Source organism: Engraulis encrasicolus, chromosome 16 (genome assembly GCF_034702125.1).
Source record: "Engraulis encrasicolus isolate BLACKSEA-1 chromosome 16, IST_EnEncr_1.0, whole genome shotgun sequence".
Taxonomy (NCBI): domain Eukaryota; kingdom Metazoa; phylum Chordata; class Actinopteri; order Clupeiformes; family Engraulidae; genus Engraulis; species Engraulis encrasicolus.
This window is the reverse complement of record NC_085872.1, coordinates 12,295,659-12,317,766: the sequence shown is the minus strand read 5'-3', so window position 1 is coordinate 12,317,766 and position 22,108 is coordinate 12,295,659. Positions and strand designations below refer to the sequence as shown.

Sequence of the window (22,108 nt, the reverse complement as noted above, 5' to 3'; positions counted from 1 at the left end):
GCGTGCATGTAAGTGAATGTGCTTGTGGAACTAGGAGCCATAAGCCTCCAGGAAAAGATGTGTTGTTTCAACTGGTTGCCTCCCGCATCTTAAAGGCAGTGCCACCGTCAATACAGTGCTGCTGAGTAGGTTAACTTCAAATGTGTTCTGTGCATCAACATTTTTCCCCTGTGCATTTTTAAAAACGAATTAAAGAACAGATGTAAAAAAAAAAGGTGTCTTTATTGGAGGCGGTTTCACTACTCAAGTAGGTAGGTACAATAAAAACATTGAGGATGAAGATGAAGAATATGCAATTAATATTAATACAAGAATTGGAATGCCATACACATCATCCGGGCTTAAAGTCACCTATTTGCCTACCTCACAAAATCACTATTTAAGGAGTAAAGGTGAGGGATATATATATATAAACATCAGACATCAAACAACTCAGACATCAAAGAAGTCTGTAGAAAGGGGCTTACAAGACTAAAAGGCGACCAATCCCAACACTACTCTCTACCGGCGACAGCAACATTCTACTCTTGTGAAACAAGTTTGGGTAATACAGTCTGGTACAGTACGTGAGCAGGAACCCGTAAAGAGTACACACACACACACACACACACATCTCCGCCGCTTGCTTTTGGCCCCGCTGTCGTTTGGAGGTATGCTTGGAGTTAGCTTCCCAGTCCACCCCACTGTTCAGTGATCCCTGTTGCATTGCATTGCTCACAACTTCAGCTTCTTCTTGCGTCCACGGCCATCTGCGGTACCCTCAGACTTGCGCTTTTGAGCCTTAAGAAGAAAAAAAAAGTGAAAAAAAAAAAAAAAAAATACATTAGCTGTACAGAGACACATTTTCATCCTCCAAATTTGCCTCCCTCCATGGTGGATCACATCTATATTCCCACCCGTTTCTGCATGTCTTTTGAGTGCAAGGGAGTTTCCAAAGGGAATTTTGCATTACCAATCGCAAGTTCAGGTCATGCAAATGTTATAGGCTAACGAGGGCCGTCATCCTAATGGTTAGGGAATTGGTCTTTTAATCACAGAGTTGTAGGCTCAAATCCCACCCTCTTCGTACACCTTCCATCCATGGCTGGAGTGCCCTTGAGCAAGGGAACTGACTTCAGAGCTCCAGCAACAGCTCCAGAGAATGTCACCAATAACCTGTGCCTTTAAGTCGCTTTGGATAAGAGTCCCCGGAGTTTAACAAAAATTGTAATTAATTTTTTTAAACCAAATATTTACTTTTAACGCCCACCACCTTGACTACAAAAAAATCTGGGGGAAACGCTGGTGTAAAGGAATGCAATGCAACTCATTTAATGAAAGTCAAGGAGGCGACTTCAGAGTCATCAGCTTTACTTTATCATTCAAGATGTTAGGGCTGTAGTAGTGCAGCAGTGCGCCATTACTGCAAATCATGTGTCATGTTGACCAAGAACAGGTTTGTAGTAAAAAACGGGTAGCAATTAACATTGAATCCTTTGAGCACCATAATAATCATTACTCAGGAGAACAGTGATTAATTGGTCATGATTACACAGCAGCGGCTAAATACTGGTAGGGACATGTCTCTTCTGTCCATAACTTATGTCACTCCCTAGCATTTTCCTGGTAGATTTTTAGAAACCAACGCCAATAAATTGCTTTCATTATATAATGGAATGGCTACTGGTTATCAGTCTTGTAACCACGTTCCATGAATAAAGACAGAAAAGGAAAAGGAATAACCCACAACAGTGTTTTAAGCTGTTCAAGTGTTCACATGTACACAGAGCCGTAGTAGACTTATGTGCAAGACGTAGAAATGTAAGACATTAGAAATGGAATAGGACCAAAGGGAACAGACTAATTTACGTTCACAATCAACTAGTCAATAGCCCCTCAACAATAGAGATTGTTATGGCCTAGTCTACATTCAAGTTAGAGTGAGTGACAGCAAGTTGTCAAGAAGGTCAGGAGCTTACCGATGATGTACGTGGTCCTTTCTTCTTCCTCTCCGCTTTCTCCCTCTCTTCCAGTTCCATGTTCTCTCGCTCAATTAATGTAATTAGTGTGTTACACCTCCTCTGTAGTTCCTGTAAAATCACAAAAACAGCCAGTTGTGAATTCAATAAAAAAAATAAAAAATTGAGTGGAGATATTGACCCCACATGGACATGTTGCCGGTGGCATAAAATGCACTGTGAACAGGCCAGGAATATCTTAGTTCTTTTTTAGTAGACAGAGGACGCATTCAGGCCGGCTGAGAATCGTGGCGGTACCCGTTCCCGCAGCTAATCGCGAACTGACCGTCGTATCTACGCCACAGATATTAGCGTTCGCGAGCTATAAATTTGGTTCGCAATGCGAACCACAAAATACTCGGTTTTTCTCTCTCTAAGCGAACCGCGACAATAACGTGGCCGTCAGCAGGTTCATCGGGGTAACAGTCATGTGCGGAAAAGTTCAGAGCCCGGTTTGAACACGGGCGGTTTGCAGATAAGCACTTTAGTGTCGAAAGTAACTGGTGCGGGCACCAGCACAGGCTCAGTTCTGGTCAGCCTGGAAACCCAAATAGAGACCCACAACCATAGAGGTAGAAAATAACACTAGAGAGGACACAGCAATTTGCGACAGCACTGGGAAATGGCAGCGGGAGCTTCCCAACTTCCGTAGGTAGTGTAGGTACTTTCAGGCAATGCAAGTCAATGGAGAACACGCCCACCCCTGTCAAGAAATTAACTAAAACTGTGTAAATATAAAGTAACACTTTAATCAAAGACCAGTTTTGAAATGTCAGGCTACATATCTACTGAAATCATATGAGTCGAAAAAAATACATTTCAAAATCAAATAATATATTTTATGAACATAGTTAGCAACACACTTCAACTATTGTCCTTGTATAGTGTGTTGATGGACATTTTCACATGATTAAGCCATTTTTGACAGAGGTGAGCCTCGTTCTCCGTTAAATTCCATTTCTCTGATCTACCTCCAGATAATGGCCGCTACAGATTGCCGTAAAAGGGGGGGCGGGGTCCTCTCTAGTGTTATTTTCTACCTCTATGACCCACAACAACCTGTAGCCTAAAGGGCCGTATACACACGTCGCTGCTAGTTACTCGCTCAGCGGATGAAGTCCATAGAATGTCTACGTGTTCCTACGAGTCTTGCTGGCGAGTAGGCGAGGAGAGTACAAGCCATGCGATGTGGGCGGGTTCCGAGATAAACTTATTTTATCTTCGAGCGACGCGAGTTAAGCGAGTAACCAATTGGAATGCAGAATACAGATTATTGACAGGTGACGTTGCCCCTGTGGTGTTCTGACCACCCAACTTCTGCACGCCACCACACTTTGGTTAAAAGTGTTGAGGAAAATACATACAGTGTACACCATCAAAGGCTCATATGCATGGTTGTGCACAGCACACGATCAACGTTAAACAGCGTAGCCCTACATTTTGTTTCGTACGGACGTTATTGGCGCGGACAGCGGGAACCATGACAACCAGTAAACAAAATCACCCAGAGCGAGTGGCAAGTAGGCGAGTGAGCAAGTAGCGAGTAAATAGCAGCGACGTGTGTGTACGGCCCTTAAGGGCCCTAGGCCACTTTAATCCGGTGTTGTGTCGAGATGAGCCGTTTCGTCGAGATGAGCCGTAGCCAAACTCGACAGTGGCGTCCTATCTATTTATGCTGCCTCGAGCTACCCCGATTTTCATTCCGTGGAGACGTTTCAATAACTTGTCGATAAAATATTGATGGCTTATTTTATTTACAAATTTAAAACGAGCAGCGTACCGTCCATGCCTATAGACTTTTCCGGAGGAGTTCCTAATAATAGTCAACTATTAACTAATAACTTGCTGATAGAATATTGATTGTTTATTGTAGCCCATTTACTATTTTAAAACGAGCAGCGCGTCAAGTCCGTGCCTTTAGACTTTTCCGGAGAAGTGTCTACTAATAGCCAACTCAATATGATGTAAAAAAAAATCTGCAAATATTTAAATCCAAGCTGACGCTTCTGTTCCCAGGACATGACACGAGTCAATCTAATTGAGAGAAAATTGCTTCGCATTTGGTAGGTCTGCATGTTTCGGGCTTGAGGCATGCCGCATAAGTAGAGAAGTTTGATGCAACGTCGGGTGTGGGAAATTGCTTGCATTTTCTTAAACAGAGACACCCTGTCTACATTTTTAGATGACATGGGTTAGTTAGAAGTTAAATGCAACGAGAGAAAGCCTAAATTGGACCAAGGTCAGATTTTCTTAAATCAGTAAGATTGATTAGACTATTAGATGTCAGGCTATGTTAGAAGAAGTTTGACGCGAGGTAATTTGCACAAGGAAATGGAGAGGGTGTGCGCAAAAAAATGACTGTGCGGTTGTGCAATGCAACTCTCTCACCAGCGTATGTGGCACGGATGTCTCCCTGTTCTGCGAACCTTACACCTATTACTTATAATGCCGTTGCGTTGCTGCAGTTGATATTTCACATGTTTAAGATCAGCTGTTCGGTAGCTCAGCTCGATGGGCAATCAGCTGCAGAACTCGCTGAGTGGAGGTGCGCATGCTCAGTAGCTAAAAGCAGCTCATCTCGACAGGGAGCTCATATCGACAGGAAACTGGCCGTGCATATGTGTGCGCGCTTGTGTGTGTGTGTGTGTGTGTGTGTGTGTGTGTGTGTGTGTGTGTGTGTGTGTGTGTCACTCACCATTGCAGTACGGGACTTGAGGAACCAATCAAAGCGGAATTGTGGGGAGTTACGAATGCACTGGCGCAGCTCATCGTAAACGCTCTCCTTGTCAAAGCCCAACTTGTGCAGCATGCAGATGAGGAAGCGGTCCTCCTCTTCAGTGTAGTTCTTTCCCTTGTTGGTGCCATAAGATATCCGCAGCTGATGGAACGGAGCCTTGTAGCGACCAATCTGTTAAAATAGAAAAAAAACAAAAAACAAACAAAAAAATTACTTAAACAAAGAACTGACTCTTTTTGGTTAATATTTTTTTGGTCTTTTAGACTTAATTCTTGACAGGATAGTTTGAGAGAGAGACAGGAAGTGTTTGGGAGAGAGAGACAGGGAAGGGTTGGCAAAGGAATCGAACCCGGGCGAGAATTGAACCCGGGTCGGCCGTGTAGCATACGAGTGTCCTACCATTAAGCCAAAAGGGCCGAAGACGTGAATTCTTAATGAATTGATTTAAGCACTTGCTTTAATGATCTTACCTTTGAGTCAAGTGCTTTCTTTATGCTGATCCTCCTCTGGATCCTGGCCTCACCCCTCTCAATTTGAGCCATAATCTTCTCGATATCCTGAAGTTCATTGCATCGTTCCCAAAACACAGCTACAAAACAAAGGTTTACACACAATTACTTTCAAATCAATAGTGAACCCGGGTTAACATAAGGAAACATGCATCTACACAGACATAACATACCAGAGTATTCCATGACCTCCTCTGGCGTTTTACCCTCAACTTCACGGGCAATGTTCTCAAGGTCATCTCGTCCCCATTTCTCATTGGCCTTGATGAACTGATTGAAATCCCGTTTGTTCCAAATGGTAAATCCCTGTCAGAGGAAGGCATTATGAGTTTCACTTAACCACAAGAATGAGTAAATTGCTGTACTGTTGGGTCAGATTGATTTAAAATGTGTTCAAATGTATGGCCAATGCTGACATCAGCTTTGTGATGGTTACCTGCGTGAGAAGGTTCTCCTTCTCCTCAAGTTCCTCCTCATTCAGTGGTTCGGCTTCATCAATCTTGGCTTGCTCCTCCTTCTGTGCATGGGCCGCGTTTGGCTGATCTGGGTTGCGTGGAACCTGTCAGCAAAATGACAAATAACCCAACCTTAAATGAGTTTAATGCTTCTTAGACCAAAAACACATTATCATATCAAAAGTTTCTTGTGTTCAACATTCACTCACTTTAATATCTAAAAGATGTACGCATTCATACATCATTTTTTTTTTTTTTTTTTTTTTTACAACTGTACACAATCATAGAATTTAAAGCATTACCTTGTAACCAATGGTTTTCCTGTAATAAAGGATTTCTTTTTCCAGTAACTCAAACAGTCTCGGAGGGAAGAACTGAAAGTCTTGAACATTTGGCTGCTTAGGAGGTCTGGGAGCCTGTGAGAAACAGACATATAAAACTTCAGTCATGGTTGCATCTCCATTTCCATACATTTAGAAAAAAAAGAGATTAAAATGAATGACAAATGTTTCAGGGTACAATTACTTCCACATGGTCATATATATGTTTTTTTGTTGTTAAGATAATTCACCCAAAACGTTAAAGGTACACTGTGCAGGAAATTGTCAAAAAAGGTACTGCAGCTATGCTGCTCATTGAAACTGGGCTGCCTATTGCCAAATTTGATCTTTACATGAAAGTTTTCTAAGTAATAAACACATTTTTTTCTAGTATGGTCCAAGCAGTCATTTTTGCAGCTAAAAAATGGCTATTTTTGGAAATTCAAAATGGCAGCTCATGGAGAAGATCCCCCTTTTCATGTATGAAAAGTGCCATTTTTCCAGTCATAATGAATACTTAGAATTTGATGGTGGTGGTCAGTATTCATGAAAAAGGCAACATTAGTGAATGGGCAGCATGAATTCTGGAAATAAATAACTAAAAATCTCACACAGTGTCCCTTTAATCTAAGGAAATGGTCTTCCTCACCTTGGGCGCTTTGGGCTCACTGACGCGCAACGCCTCCCTGAAGTATGCATCCACTGCATAGTTAGCTTTGCGCTCTCGCTTGGGGGGTTCAATCCAGTTTGTGAGGACCTGCAATTAAATAGGTTTAGGAGTTTGGCTATGCACACTGGGTTCAGGCTTCATCCCCCAACAGTAATTAAATTCTATCACAATGCTTTACCTGACTTGTGCATCATTATGAAACTCACCTTTTTCTTCTCTCTGTAATCCTCGCCTTCGAAGTTGTAGACACTGTTTTCTGCTTCCATGGTGAAGTTACGCAGGGAACTTTCCTCAAGTTTACCCATCTTATCAGCCATCTCCTCCGTCTGATGGGGGATCATGAGAAATCAACTGATGTAAATGCAATGCTCTTCAAAACATTACAAACATTTTGATTCCTAGATGCGTAATTCGTACATTCCTTCTCAGTGCCTTACTGACATATCTTCTTTGTAAAACTACTATTGATTTATGGATTTCTATTTCAACTCGAGGTGTGTATTCCAAGTAGTGGTGTCAACAATGATCGATTCGGCGATGCAATCCAATGCGGGGCATGGACGATCCAATTCAATGCGGCAAGTTCCAGAATCGATCCAGCAATTTTTTAAGTTTCAATTACTTCCATGGATATTTCAGGAGCAAATAAATGTTAAATTAAATAAAAGCACTTCAAAACATTGCAAGACTGATACAGAAAACAGCCAATAAATTGTTGCTCAGTATCTGACTACGTGCATTGCCTCATGATGACTGATTAAACATTTGCTTTGCTTTCAGTAGAAATGTTATGCATTGCAATGCATTGTAGAATCGAATCGGATCGCATAGAATCGAATCGCTACCTCCTGAATCGGATCGTGAGGGCATTGCCAATCCACACCACTAATTCCAAGCCCACCCAGGAGGAGCTACAGTACATACCTTCTTCTGGCCTCTCTCCAGAATCTCATCAATGTCATCGTCAGTGATCTCACTCTCCTTGGACGCGAAGACGTGTGTGGCACCATGCCTAATTATAGACAGCATTTCGTCCTTGCCAAGCTTGTTTGCGCTTGGGTCCACCAGCCGACCTGTCAGAAACATACATCAGGGTTCCCCCAGGATTGTTAAACCTAAATTCAATGCTTTTAAGACCTTTTTTAATGCATGTTCACATAAAATTTAATACTTTTATCGCACCCATTATTTCAATAATATTGAACGAGATTCAATTAAGAAAGCGCGTATCAAATTCAAACCTCATTACTTCTTAAGAGATTACCTCTCTGTTTGGCACAAGAATGTACATTTATGGAAAATACAATTAAAACACATGCAAAGTTGCATTGTAGCATCTCAGATTTATTTACTTAAACAAACCCCAGAATTGAATTCAAAAGCTGCTTCAAAAGCACTATTTATTTGTTAATTGCAGATAACCGACTTGCTGTGATGATCACCGATCAGCCAAACACAGAAAGAATTGGAACATTTGCTGTTTTTTATAGGCTATTGACATTTTCTAGGATGAAGTAGACCAATCATAGGCCTAATCATAATTTGCACATGTACTGTAACCTATATTCATACAACATGTATTAGCCAATATAATGTAAACCTATCAGACTAAATTGGAGTAGACCATTATTATTGTTGTTGGGCCTAATAATTAGGCCTAATCGTTTTTCTTCACTCCATTATAATGACGTTCAAAAAGCATAATCGCCTACATTTAAATGTACCATTTACAATTTGAGCGTTAAACTGACAATAACCCACTCAATTTTTGAGTCAAAAAGTTATTGGTCATAGGGCTAGTTGTGCAAGTAATGATCCCCCTTAATGTAGTGTTTTACAGGTATTTAAGAATAGCACTGCCATAGTCGAATGGCCACAATAATGATTATCCGATAAGACCATGCATGCGTCCATGCTTGTGTACTATTTTTCACCATGCGCAATTCTGGGAAGTATGCATTATCTGGGAATGATTCAGAAAGGAAATGCGCCGTGAGCCCCCCTATTCATAGATGGGGTCAGGTCTCCTGGTTTAGCAGCGCATCGATTAAAACAAGATCAACTAAGTAGTCGTCTTTTTTTCCGAACAGCAAGGGGAAATAGTTCAGAGACGGGATTTGATACGAGTCAAGTTTGCTACCAACAGGTATAGCGTGCCCACGCGTTGGTGTGTGGAGTGCACTGTAGCCTAACCAATGTGTGATTTAACCGCGGTTACGCGTCTGTGGTTATTATTGGCCACCTCAAAAATTCAATGCAAGATTTTAAAAAGAGGCTAAATGTTGCATGACGTCGCCTTGTTTTCTGCTAACGCTTTTAGGAGCTCCTCAAACAAGAGTGTGTTAATTAATGTCGGTGGTCGTTGGTGATACATCTACTAGTTGCGACCAATCGATAGGTCTGTCTCGCCAAGTAGCCTAATTGCGTTTGTAACACAGCTTTGTCATGAAATTGAAATGGCTACAAATGACAGCGGTGGATTTCTGATTGCTCCTTAAGTTTGCTTCACAACGTTCAATAGCCTTAAAAAGAATACCCCAAGAAAACCGGTAACACTCCACAACGTCAGTTCTCCACTGTTTGCATGAACACAATGAAATAAATATAAAGGGGGGGTGGCTTTGATCACAACCTGCTTCTTGAGTTCAACTGGTGCTTGGACGGCACAAATAAAACTTTGCTGGTTAGTGGAAAAAATACTTGTGCGCTACATCGAGGATAGATAATTGTTAATGCTACACTTCCCGTTGTCGCTGCAGCACTCAAGGTTTGTGCACGTGTTTACAGTGCAACGAATGGACGTTCTGTGCGTCATCTTCATTATGAAAAAAGCCCAGCGTAAACGTTTTCTTGCATAGTGTGCAGCACGCCTCGCGGTCATTCGGCACAGATTTTACCCAAAAGTATTTTGGATCCTGCAGCCACTTGGGGTTAAACCGGCACTTTCCCATTCTTCACCTCACCTCATCAAAAAATGACGCCGCTGCACTCTAGATTTGTGTTTACAGTAGCGTTCTACAACGAATCATGGGTATTGACGTTCTGTGCGTCATCTTCATTATGAAAAAAAAAACTTCGTCCTTTAGGTTGCACACTGAAATGTTTTTTGAAAATTTAATGCCGCAGTGAAAAAAATTCCCGACTTTTAACAGCTAATTCAATGCTATTAATGCTCTTAATGCTGGATAACTAAATTCAATGCCTTTTTAATATTTTTAATAACCCGCGGGAACCCTGATACATGTAGGTGAGCGGGTCAGCCGGATCAGAGTCAGCAAGGCAATGAGCAGGTGTGTGTGATAAGGGAGCACATCGAACCTTGTTGAATGACGATGGAATCCAAGCGCAGCTTCATCTCTGCTCTTTCCACAATGCGTTCTTCAACAGTGTTCTCAGTGATGAACCGGAACACGCGCACCTGCTTCTTCTGGCCAATTCGGTGAGCACGGTCCTGTTGACGAGGAGATACTTCAGCCTTTTTGTTTGCAAAACTGACTGTACATGTTATCACTACACCAGGAGCCTATCCTAAGAAGCTGCCTCAAGAGTTAACCAGGTTAAGTTAAGAGGTAAATCATCTAACAGAAGAGCCTGGGGTCCTCAGGCTCTTCTATTCGATGATTAACATAGTAAGCAAGTTTAATATGTAACTTACTTAAACTTGCTAACTATGTTAGCTACTTTGTTAATTGCAATTTCCCATTGACAAATACCGAAGTTGCTAAATGGCTAACAACTACTTTCGAGAAACGCACCCCTGGTTTGCTCCTGAACCTGCTTCTTAGTATAGGCCCCAGGGGATGGAATAAAAGTGCAGAACAGCAACAATACTGACCATGGCTTGGAGGTCAACCTGAGGGTTCCAGTCAGAGTCATAGATGACGACAACATCAGCAGTGGCAAGGTTGATGCCCAGGCCTCCAGCCCTGGTACTCAGCATGAAGATGAACTTGGAGCTGTTGGGCTCGTTGTATGCATTGATGGAGATCTGTGGAGGTCAGGACAATAAGAAAATGGAAAGAGCAAATACAAGCGGTAAACTAAAATGAAAGTTAACAGCAATTTCACCAAAAAAGTCTCAGTCATCTACTCAAGATAAGGTAGATACATGTTCTAAAAACACAAAAGAAAATCAATGTCAGTACCTGTCTCTCTTCATGAGGAGTTTGTCCGTCTAGACGGCAGTAACCATAGTTACGCCACATGCAGTAGTCTTCCAGGATGTCCAGCACCCTGGTCATCTGGCTGAAGATGAGCACCCGAGACCCTGTCGAGAACAAGAGAAAATGAGTCAGACTGTGTCCCACAAAAACTGACAATAAAGTCTGCACACCAAGCTCCTGTTTCACTTATTTAATGTTATTTATTTTTATTTTTTTTTAAAGCGGTCCGTTTCTTAATTAATAATAGCGTAATGGAGGCTAACTAGCGGAGTTAACGTGGAACGTTAGTAAAACTCCCTCCCTGAGCCTCATACAGTATCGGTAGCGCTGGACTGGGGGACTGGTCCTTTAGTCCAGCGGTATCGTACTGTACCTCCCATTGCTGTACTGTTGTAGTCGACGGTGTAGTTTTGTGTCCCCGAGGGGAACGAACTGCGCGGGAACACATCCGTCACACAGGCAAAAAACAATTTCCATCACACACCTTGAGCCTTCATCTTGGGCAGCAGCTTATCCAGCACGGCCATCTTGCCGCTGTTGACCACCAGATGCAGGTCTGTGGTGTACGGGGGGCCAGGCTCAGCACCGTCAAACAGGTAGGGGTGGTTACAGCACTTCCTCAGCTGCATCAGGATATTCAGCAGACGCATCTTATCCGTCTTGCCCGACGAGTTGAGGATGTCAATGTCCTTCATCAAGATCTTGGTGTACCTACGAATCGCAAAGTGGGTGGTTTTAAGGGTGTCTTTGAGGAGCATACAATTTAACACACACAATAAAAGCTTCTGGACATCCCAGTACTGACTGAGTGAACCTTACCATTCTCTCTGCATTTTGCTGAGACCCACGTACATCTTGATCTCTTTCTTGGGCAACAAGGACTTCTCCACATCAGCTTTGATACGACGCAGCAGGAAGGGGCGCAATACCTAAATGACAACAGGGAACATGAGCACAGGTGGGGACGGTGTTAATGGAATTGGGATCCTGAAATGGCATGGCATGGCAGCGGTGGCCTGCAATACAAACATGAGGTGATGGAACTTTGCTACTTACAGTGTGTAGACGTTCCACAAGCTTCGTGTCTCCAAGGCAGTTGTTTGTGTCAAACCAGGAATCAAAGTCCTAAAAAAGAGATTTTTTTTCCCCTCATAAATATAAGCTCCAATCAAATTTGTATGTTTTCACAGATGCAGTTTGTCACACATACATGCATCACTGTAATAAATGCCAATCTTTCCTTTAAATGTCTTTTCAATAGCTGTTTACTAGCTTACAACCCATGTATGAAAACATCTATAGCAACAAAATGGCTGTGAGTGAGTGAGAGGCGGGTCAGGGTGAGTTGGAGGTTGTACCTCAGAGGAGTTGAAGACATCAGGCAGTAGGAAGTTCAGCAGAGCCCACAGCTCATGAAGGTTGTTCTGGAGTGGGGTTCCTGTCAGCAGCAGGCGGTTGGTGGTCTTGAACTCGCGTACAATTTCTGACAGCTACAAAACAATCATGCAGGAACGCAGATTAGAGGTTCTGTGGTTAAAAAAAATACATACATCACAATAACATCAAATGTACTACTTGACCACAGAAAAATAATGTACAACTACATTACTCTGATTTGTTTAACTGCAATATAAAATTAATTAAAAAGTAAAAGTACCCCGACACTTACCTTTGACTTCTCGTTCTTGATTCGGTGGGCCTCATCAATGACAAGGTATCTCCAGTTGAATTTCTTGAACACAGCACGCTCAATGATGAGCATCTCATAAGAGGTCACGCACACATCCCACTCCCCTGGTAACAAGATGTCACGAATGAAGGCGTTCTGGAAAAAGAAAAGAAGAAATTAATTCAAAACATGCTATTACACAGCAATAGCTGCAGGGGGCAGACATGCCCAAAATAGAAACTCTACATCTACACTACAGCATGTCGTGAAAAATTCACATCTCTCCAAAAGATGTGGATTCGGCATGTCAGAGAAGACAACAAGTGCGAGCTCACCCTCTCTTCTCGGTCACCGATAAGACAGACAGCCTTCAGGGAGGGCACCCAGCGCTTGAACTCATTCATCCAGTTGTACAGCGTTGACTTGGGCACCAGAACCATGTGAGGCCCTGGAATGCTGCGGTAGTGCTTCATGTAACCCAGCAACGAAATGGTCTGAAGAGTCTTTCCCAGACCCTAGTTGTTCCAAGAAAATTGGAGTGAAAAAAGGGAAATGGTATATTTAATCATTCCATTCTGTTTGTCTCTGAAAAAAGAAAAACTTGATCATGTGATCTCTATCTTCAATTGAAAAATACATTTCAAAAACATACCATCTCATCAGCAAGGATCCCATTGATGCCGTTCTCGTACAGAGAAATAAGCCAGTTCAACCCACGGATCTGATAGTCCCTGAGTTGACCTGTTTTGACATCTATGACATCAAGAGAGATTTTTTTCAATTTTGATATGTTAGCCACCAAAATGAAGCAAACGAGAAAGTGTAAACATGCACAATGAACAGAGTAGAGACAAATTCCTTACAAGAGGGGGACTCATCAAAACGTGTGCACACGTTGGTGGTTTTGTTGCTTTCACTCAACAACTCCTCATCCTCCTCCTGCTCTGTTCGTCTGTGACGGTTGCTGTTGGACGCAAAAAGAAAAGATAAAATGTTAAAACACATTAGGGTCACAATTAGAATTTAGAATTAGCCCAATTCCTTTCATAGTTCCTCATGAGGGTTAGGGCAGATACTCACTCTGCAACAGAAATGAGATTCTGCTTCTCATCCTTCTTGACACGAGGACGACCCGGCTTCATCTTCAGGGGCGAAGTGGGAGTCTTTTGAGCAGCAGGCTGAATAAAGTGAGCAAAGAGCTCAGTCTGTTTCAGCAAGAATTCGAACCGGTTTCCCCGATCTGTTTCCTAAGAAAAGGACAAAAAAAAAAGTGAGTTAGTAAAATGAATAAAGAGCCACTACTTGTAACTTGATCGGCAGACTCACGTGAGTACCAGAAATTCTGATATTTGTACTGCTCTATAGGACTCTGCAATACGCCTAGCAACTTCAGTGCCTCCCCCCAGCCATAGACCTAGTAGTCGGCAGAGCCGTCTAATAAGAGTTGCGCAAACCGGGGACCAGGAAGTCGGTTGGTGATGTGATTCGCGTAGATTAAAATGTTTCTTAACAGTAAACTTCTGTTCGTTGGAAACTAACACAGAACCATCACATACCAAACAAAGATTAAGTACAAACAAATTACATTACCTTTACCACATTTTCTGTGTTCTACGGCCACCTCCTAGAACTAAGTAACTTCTAATAGAACTAAAGTCAATGGGGATTTCCATGTTAACGCTCCGTGAGGCTCCATGAGAGCCGCCATTGCTGTGGAAAGATTGGTCCATAGAGGTCTATGGGAGTGACGCAACTCTGTTATTAGATGGCTCTGGTAGTCGGCACGTCTGGTCCACCCACACAAAATGAACGGGCGGAGTTTACGGAGGGTAAAAGGAGCAGCTTCGCATGAATTGCAGTGAATGCCAGCAGCTTAGCAGAGGCATATCAACACTCATTTGGCATTGCTTAAGTGCATCCAAAAATTACTCACAAGTCATATTGTTTTCATTTAATCAATAGAAAATGAAGGTAATGAGTTGATGTGTTCAGTATTTGTCCTTAGTGATTCCCTCACTTACGAACCTTCAGAGGGCAGTGATGACGTTGTGAAAGTGCCAGCTATGGTTCCGCAAGGGATATATATCCCAAATTAGTGAACGCTATGGACAAACGTTAACCAAAGTACAGGGGCTTACCTGCGAACACCTTATCGTTCAGACGTACCTTGTAGAAGTATTAACAATGGTTAATTATGTTTGCCATCTCTCTGCTGACAGCTAGCACTCAATTTGAAGCTGCAAGTTTTTTCCTTCAAAATGCTCCGCCCGCTGGGGAGGCCAAACGTGCCAACAGGGTCTACAGTACTAGGCCTGGCAACTCCAGTGCACCAAAAGCCTTCCTCCAGCCCTACTCAGCAATGACTTTCTTATGCTAGAACACATCATGACACATTAACAGGCTTGTTATACATGGGTTCCCCATGTTTGTAAACACAATGTTGTGAGGAGGGACAAAACACTGGCAGGCAACCACGTTGGCTTATTTTTTTGACCGACAACGGTTTCCAACAATCAGAGGTTGAGTTGTGCGCAGCTAGTTTCGCACAGTCAGGTTAAAACAAAAATTAAGATCCCATGTATAATGGCAGAAGGTCAATTAAATGTCTTACCACTTTTTCCTCATATCCATGCAACAAGTCCTTCCCCTCAAACTCTTTCGGAGAAGATGAAGAGGATTCCTCTTTACTCTCCTGTCCAGCCTCAGAGGTCTCTTCTCGACCGGTGTCCGACGCATCATCCTTCAAAAGCAAAACACATGAATCAATGATCACTCGTGAGTATAAATGAGGATGATGGGGTGAGAACATTGCACTTGAGTCCAATACTGGTACTGGTCTCCACACTCCAGTCTACCTCACTAATATAAAAACGAATCATATTCAATAGCAGGCACATTAAAAGTAAAAACATTTGGGCGGCATGTGTGGTCAAATGACGTCACGTGATGACAAAACAACAGCACATTGGAGTTTAGAGGCCTCACATAACCTCTATGTTCTCTTTTGGTAACACACCTATTCAATGAAACTAGACCTTCACAAAACCATTCATCCACACGTCGTCGAGTCTTTGATGAGGATGCATTAATTTTAGTATCCAAGACGTAGGCCTACATCCATAAACTAGACTACTAGTTATACGCAACGCGGTGCAGTTACAGGGAAATTGCCAAAAACATGATAAAGGCCGTTTGAAGCGCATCATTTACTTTAAGCAAGTAACGCTAAACTAGAAGTTACCCGTCTTCACTCAACATTACATTATCAGTTGGAGAGGCTGTACCTTTCTAAAAGGAAGACACAACCTACTGAGGGACTACATTTTCATAACAAACCCAGGAGCACGGTGATCATGCGGTCAAGATGGCTATCTTTGCTAGGAGGCTAGAACTAGCGCGTACAAACAACTACGCTACCAGAAAGAGAACACCTCACTCATCGACCACCACATCCTCCCATCATTGCGCACATCAACTACTGGCAATAATCACAAGAGATATCAGAATGCGCTTCGTAAGTAGGGGTAAAGCTAGTTTCAAAAAGTATTAGTTTACGTCCCAAATTTTAAACGCAATCATCCAGCTAGCTTCCTAGTGCCTGCTACTGTAAATTAGGTCCATCTTCAATTGTTTGAGCCACGCCGTCTAACAACACTACAAACAACAAACGAAGGCTAGCCGTCACATTTTTCTTTCGGCGACTACATAGGTTCACAAGTAAATAAAAAACACAATGTTAGAGGTTTTCCGATGTGGGAAAACTCATCTCGGACACAAAACGTTCAACTTGTTGTAGACCACAATTGACTTTTTGATGGGGATGCATCATACATCCCCATCAAACATTGTATGATGTTTGTCTTCAAAAACTGCCCAACGTCAAACACATCTAAGCCTTGTTCAAACCTAATGAGCACATAGGTTTGAGTTCGAACATGTGCATACTTAGTGCAAATATCACGTGCTCGATGTTTTTCTTTAATAGAAAAGTATGGCTGAAGGTGTTTAGCGAGATGGCTAAGCTAACTCGCTAACGTGACATAACAGCTTAACTACCATCGCCAGTGTTGCTATTGTTTAACGCATCTGCTTCGAGGAACTAGCATGGTCCCACTTTCAAGAGCGGGGGCAGATAGGGCGTTCAATAAATCTAGATGGTAAAACCCCACAAGTATCCCTAGACCTGTAGTTATACTGCCAAAGAGTTTCGTGAAAAGTTTCCACTGGCCAGAACTGTACGCAAATTCAGAAGTGCTTCACATTTGATAGTTAGCAATCTATAGCTAGTTAGCTGCCTTTCTTACCTCTGCTGCCCCGGCTTCAAGTTCGGGCTTTTCTTCCCGCTTGTCCGCGCCGTTCTCCTGGTCGGACATTCTCGTGGTATTAATTTAACAAATTTAACCAAAAACACAACGTTCCACACGAAATAGACAATTTAGGAATTTCAAATAAATAAATAAATGATGGTTGAAACCAACAGCTCCACTTTGTAGTTAATATACAATGAGGACAGAAGAGGAACAACAGCGTGCGCTGCGCTCGTCCGCGATTCCTCTGCCCGGCTTTTTCTGTTCTTCTTCTCTCCTCCTCTGATACAGTGGCGGGTCTTCCCCAATTGTTGTGCTCTTTATTGCCATCTATAGGCCAAAGGTCGCATTGACATGCAGTTACGACCAGGCATCATATACCGCTCCAGGCCACTTTATTAGAATAGCACGAAAAAGTTGATTTATTTCCATAATTCCATCAATAATGTTAAATTGTCAAGGATTGTAGGTTCATGGCCCAGTTGATTAACTATTCCAATCATTCTTTTTTTTCTTTTTACATATTTTGCCCTTCCAGCTCAAAAAACCCATGAATTGGGGAATTCGCATCATTAGAATATTGTAATAAAATCACAATTTTCTTCATCAAAATTCGGTTCACATCAAATCAGTTGAAATTTGGTACTTTCTACATAACATGCAATGTTCAATACTTGGTTAGGACTCTCTCTGTCTTAATCAATGCCATGATGCATTCAACATTGAAGTCAATGGCAGAAACTGTACATGGGAGTTATGGAAGTCCAGATATCCTTGATGCTTTGCTGTCAGCTGTTCTTGTTTGTTGACCTGGTGTCCCACACTTCACTCTTCAATATACCTGTAGATTTCCATGCTACGTTTTGGTGTTAACTCACCAGTTTAATTGTAACTCACCAGAAATAAAACCCCATTCATTTTCAGTGGGGTTTAATTTCTGGTGATTTAGAATTGAACTGGTGAGTTAGCGCCAAAACGTGGCATGGAAATCTACGGGAATATTGAAGAGTGAAGTGTGGAACACCAGGTCAACAAACAAGAACAGCTGACAGCAAAGCATCAAGGATATCTGGGCTTCCATAACTTCCATGCACAGTTTCTACCATTGACTTCAATGTTAAACGCATCATGGCCGTTATGAAGACAGAGAGAGTCCTAACCAAGTATTGAACATTGCGTGTTATGTAGAAAGTACCAAATTTCAACTGATTTGATGTGACCCAAATTTTGATGAAGAAAATTGTGATTTTATTACAATATTCTAATGATGCGAATTCCCCAATTCATGGGTTTTTTGAGCTGGAAGGGCAAAATATGTAAAAAGGAAAAAAAAGAATGATTGGAATAGTTAAACAACTGGGCTATGAATCTACAATCCTTGACAATTTAACATTATTGATGGAATTATGGAAATAAATCAACTTTTTCATGCTATTCTAATAAAGTGGCCTGGAGCTGTATATGATGCCTATGGTCGTAACTGCATGTCAATGCGAATTCCCCAATTCATGGGTTTTTTGAGCTGGAAGCCCAAAATATGTAAAAATTAGAGATGTACAGGATCCAAGATCCGGTTCCGGATCCGGCAGGATAATAGGGTTTTTCAGACTATCTGGATCCGGCAGGATCTTAAGCTGTGGATCCGGTATCCGGCATTTACCTAAAAATCAGGATCTGGGGCATCTCTACTTTTTACGTAGCCAAGGCTCAGTCAGTCTTTCACAACCCCAATCGCTGCATGGAGTGAAAGCCCTTTGGAAGCGGCCGTTGAAGGCAGTGTGGCAGTAAGCCAATGAGTCTTAAAAATAGTTTACGCCAACGTAATAAAAAGGGCCCACGTGTGCGAGTTGGCTATGCGTTTCAACACTTTCGTAAGATCCGGTATCCGGTTCCGGATCCGGCAGGATCTTAAGCAGTGGATCCGGTATCCGGCAGGATCCTAAAAATCAGGAGCCGGTGCATCTCTAGTAAAAATAAACAATTTAATGATTGGAATAGTTTAAAAACTGGGCCACGAATCTATAATCCATGACAGTTTAACATTATTGATGAAATTATGGAAATAAATCAACTTTTTCATGCCAATAAAGTGGCCTGGAGCTGTAGGTCTATGGTTACGACAGTCGGGGAAACAACACAAGCCCAGGCTACTTCTAAGCCCATAGACTACAACTGTCAACACAAGTTTTGTTTCTTAATCTTAAAATAATAATAATAATAATAATAATAATAATAATAATAATAATAAAAACAATATATATATATATATAAATCCTATTGGGTGTTTTTTGTCTTCTATCCCCAGTCTCCCAGGAAAAAATGCCTACAGGTGGCTTAGGCCCTATCAATATTCTGCTTCAGTTGACTTTGTTGATCATGAATAGGTTTGAGAAGGTCTGATCTTTAATGTGAGAACGCAGGCTACATATAAGGGACAAAAGACCCACCACTGAGCCTCAATTCCCCTGAAAGAGCATTTACGCTCAAGGAATATCATAAAGAACCCCAATTTAAACACTACCATCAGTGTCCATGTTACTCCTTCACACATAGGCTATATACAGGGGTCGGACAAAAGAATGGAAACACCTGTCATTTTAGAGTGGGAAGCTACCTCTTATGTCCACAGTCAATCCTGTGGATGTGGTTCATCTTTCTTGGTGGTATACAGACATTACCTTGGATACTGTGGCTCTTGATACATCACAAAGACTTGCTGTCTAGGTCAAAGATGCAACAGTTACACACGCACCAAGACTTTCTCCTTTTTGAACTTTGATATGTCACCCATGTTGTGTGCATTGCTTTTTTTTAAAGCAAAACTACCCTGCTAATTGAATCTTCACTTCTACGTGCAAAGTGCAATGAATGAAGATTGGCCAACAGGCTGGTCCACTACTTGAGCCATGAAACTTCCCACTCTAAAATGACAGGTGTTTCCATTATTTTGTCCAACCCCTGTATATCCCTGATTAATTGTCTTGGCCACCTAGGCCCAGTGTCCTGCACATTCTTTTTTTTTTAGACCTGTAACTCAATTCCTGCGGAAGATGTGCAGCAGCATAAGACTAACATATCAACTGTTAAACCCAGGTAAAAAGTATTATTACATCAAACAGTGAATTAAAGGAACAGACCACCCTTTTTTGATTTTCACATATTTGCAGTATTTCCAAGCATTATTTATGAATGTGCATATAATTTTCGTCTATGTGTTTGCATTGCCCCGTTTAACAGTATAGCCACATTAGGTATAGCAATGCAAGTCTATGGTACAAAATAAAACACAATCAAATGTACTTATAAACCATTTTAAAATTAATGTAAAATTCACTGGAGTGTAAAACGGCAATTTAATTCCGTCCAGTGACCACTTGTGGCTTGATGCTAAAGATACCAGTTACTTCCAGTGATTATGCTAAGCTATGCTAATAATTCTGATCCAATAAATCTAAGTACTGAAAACACTGAGACGAAAATGATATGCACATTCATGAATAATGTTGGGAAATACTGCAAATATGTGAAAATCAAAAAAGGGTGGTCTGTTCCTTTAAGAGAAGGAACAACATTTTAATGGGAACTATATTGACTGTCAACATGAACGCACAAATAAAAGACCATCAAGGAAACCCTATGTCACTCAGAAGCAAAGAGCTGAGGGACCTATTACTGATCTATTACACAGAAAGCCTGAATTATCGAAATTGTAGGTATATAAGTCCTATTTCCGTTATGTACAGTTCTGTGAAATCACTGTATGTGTTATGAGATCATAGCATAGCCTACCAATTATCTGTAAGCAATCGATGACACTCCAACAACAGCAGCAGTTGAAACATTTGTGAAAGAATGAGCCACTCTCAAGGAACAAGAGTTTGGAAACAAAAGCAACTAAGCCACGTAAACTGACGGAGAGCAGATGCTGAGGCGCATAGTGCATAGAGGTCACCAACTTTTTGCACATTCAGTTGCCACAGAGATCCAAACTTCATGTGACCTTCAGATTAGCCGAAGTACAGTTCATGGAAAGGATTTCCATATCCGAGAAGCTGCATCAAAGACATACAATGCAATGCAATGCAAATTGTCTGATACAGTGGTGTGAAGCACACCACCACTGGCCTCTCGAGCAGTGGAGACGTGTTCTCTGGAGTGATGAATCACGCCTTTCCAGCTACACATCTGATGGAGGAGTCTTGGTTTGGAGGTTGCCAGGAGAACAGTACATACAGGCTGCATTGTGCCAAGAGTGAAATTTGGTGGAAGAAGAATTAGGGTGTGAGGTTCTTTTTCGGGTGTTGAGCTTGGCTCCTTTGTTCCATTGAAAGGAACTTTGAATACTTCCGGATACCAAAACATTTTGGGCAATTACATGCTCCCAACCTTGTAGAAAAAGACCAACATCAGTGTGTGACCTCACCAATATGCTTTTGGAAGAATGGTTAAAACTTCCAACAAACATTCCTCAACCTTGTGGATAGCCTTCCCAGATGAGTTGAAGCTGTAGCTGCAAAAGATGGACTGATATAATATTGAACCCTGTGGGTTAGGAATGGGATGGCAGTTTAATTCATATGTGAGTCAAGGCAGGAGAGGAAATACTTTTGTTAATATAGTGTTTGTAAGATTTACACTTGACTTACCCTCAGCGTTAAAGTCAACAGTTATGATGGAAGACTGCTTAAGAATTATAGTAATTATACAAGTCGGTCCAATTGTGTCAATCAGTCAGTTGATTAGTTGGATTAGGATTAGTCAGCCTCAGTTAAATTAACTGCATTTCAAGTAGAGATGCATTGGATCCTGATTTTTAGGATGCTGCCGGATCTGGAACTGGATACCGGATCCTACGAAAGGGTTGAAACACACAGCCTCCTCGCACACGTGGGACCTTTTTATTACGTTGGCTCAAACTATTTTTTAGACTCATTGGCTTACTGCCACACTGCCTGCAACGGCCGCTTCCAAAGGGCTTTCACTCCATGCAGCGATTGGGGTTGTGAAAGACTGACTGAAAAGCCTAGGCTAGAGATGCACCAAATCCTGATTTTTAGGTAACTGCCGGATACCGAATCCACTGCTAAAGATCCTGCCGGACCCGGATCCTGTGAAAAACCCTATTATCCTGCCGGAATCCGGAACCGGATCTTGGATCCGGTGCATCTCTTTCAAGAGATGGACCAAGTACAGGGGAACATCTAAAACCATGTAGCAATGAGCAATCTGCTTCATCTTGGACTCTTGGACATTAACAGTACCAACAGACATTTACAGTCAA

At 41.9% G+C, this 22,108-nt stretch overlaps 1 protein-coding gene across 1 annotated transcript; it reads right to left on the bottom strand.

Moving 5' to 3' along the window:
• Positions 1 to 205: 205 nt before the first annotated feature.
• smarca5 (SWI/SNF related, matrix associated, actin dependent regulator of chromatin, subfamily a, member 5) lies at positions 206 to 17,087 on the bottom strand. Its single transcript, XM_063218641.1, has 24 exons — positions 16,825 to 17,087; positions 15,132 to 15,260; positions 13,601 to 13,767; positions 13,384 to 13,484; positions 13,173 to 13,273; positions 12,856 to 13,035; positions 12,521 to 12,676; positions 12,210 to 12,341; positions 11,908 to 11,976; positions 11,671 to 11,780; positions 11,336 to 11,562; positions 10,834 to 10,955; positions 10,524 to 10,676; positions 10,007 to 10,139; positions 7,613 to 7,761; positions 6,895 to 7,014; positions 6,668 to 6,775; positions 6,001 to 6,114; positions 5,680 to 5,802; positions 5,417 to 5,549; positions 5,205 to 5,323; positions 4,693 to 4,905; positions 1,959 to 2,069; positions 206 to 780 (listed from the first exon to the last, which is right to left on the bottom strand). The coding sequence occupies exons 1-24, from the start codon at positions 16,891 to 16,893 to the stop codon at positions 715 to 717; spliced, it is 3,105 nt and encodes a 1,034-aa protein (XP_063074711.1). The 5' UTR covers positions 16,894 to 17,087; the 3' UTR covers positions 206 to 714.
• Between the last annotated feature and the right edge of the window lie 5,021 nt (positions 17,088 to 22,108).

Coding starts and splice junctions, on each gene's coding strand:
- smarca5 (XM_063218641.1), bottom strand. CDS start 16,893: ATGTCCGACCAGGAGAACGGCGCGGACAAGCGGGAAGAAAAGCCCGAA. Junction 13,274..13,383: donor TTTTGATGAGTCCCCCTCTT/GTAAGGAATTTG, acceptor TTGATGTCATAG/ATGTCAAAACAGGTCAACTC. Junction 6,776..6,894: donor ATTACAGAGAGAAGAAAAAG/GTGAGTTTCATA, acceptor ATTTAATTGCAG/GTCCTCACAAACTGGATTGA.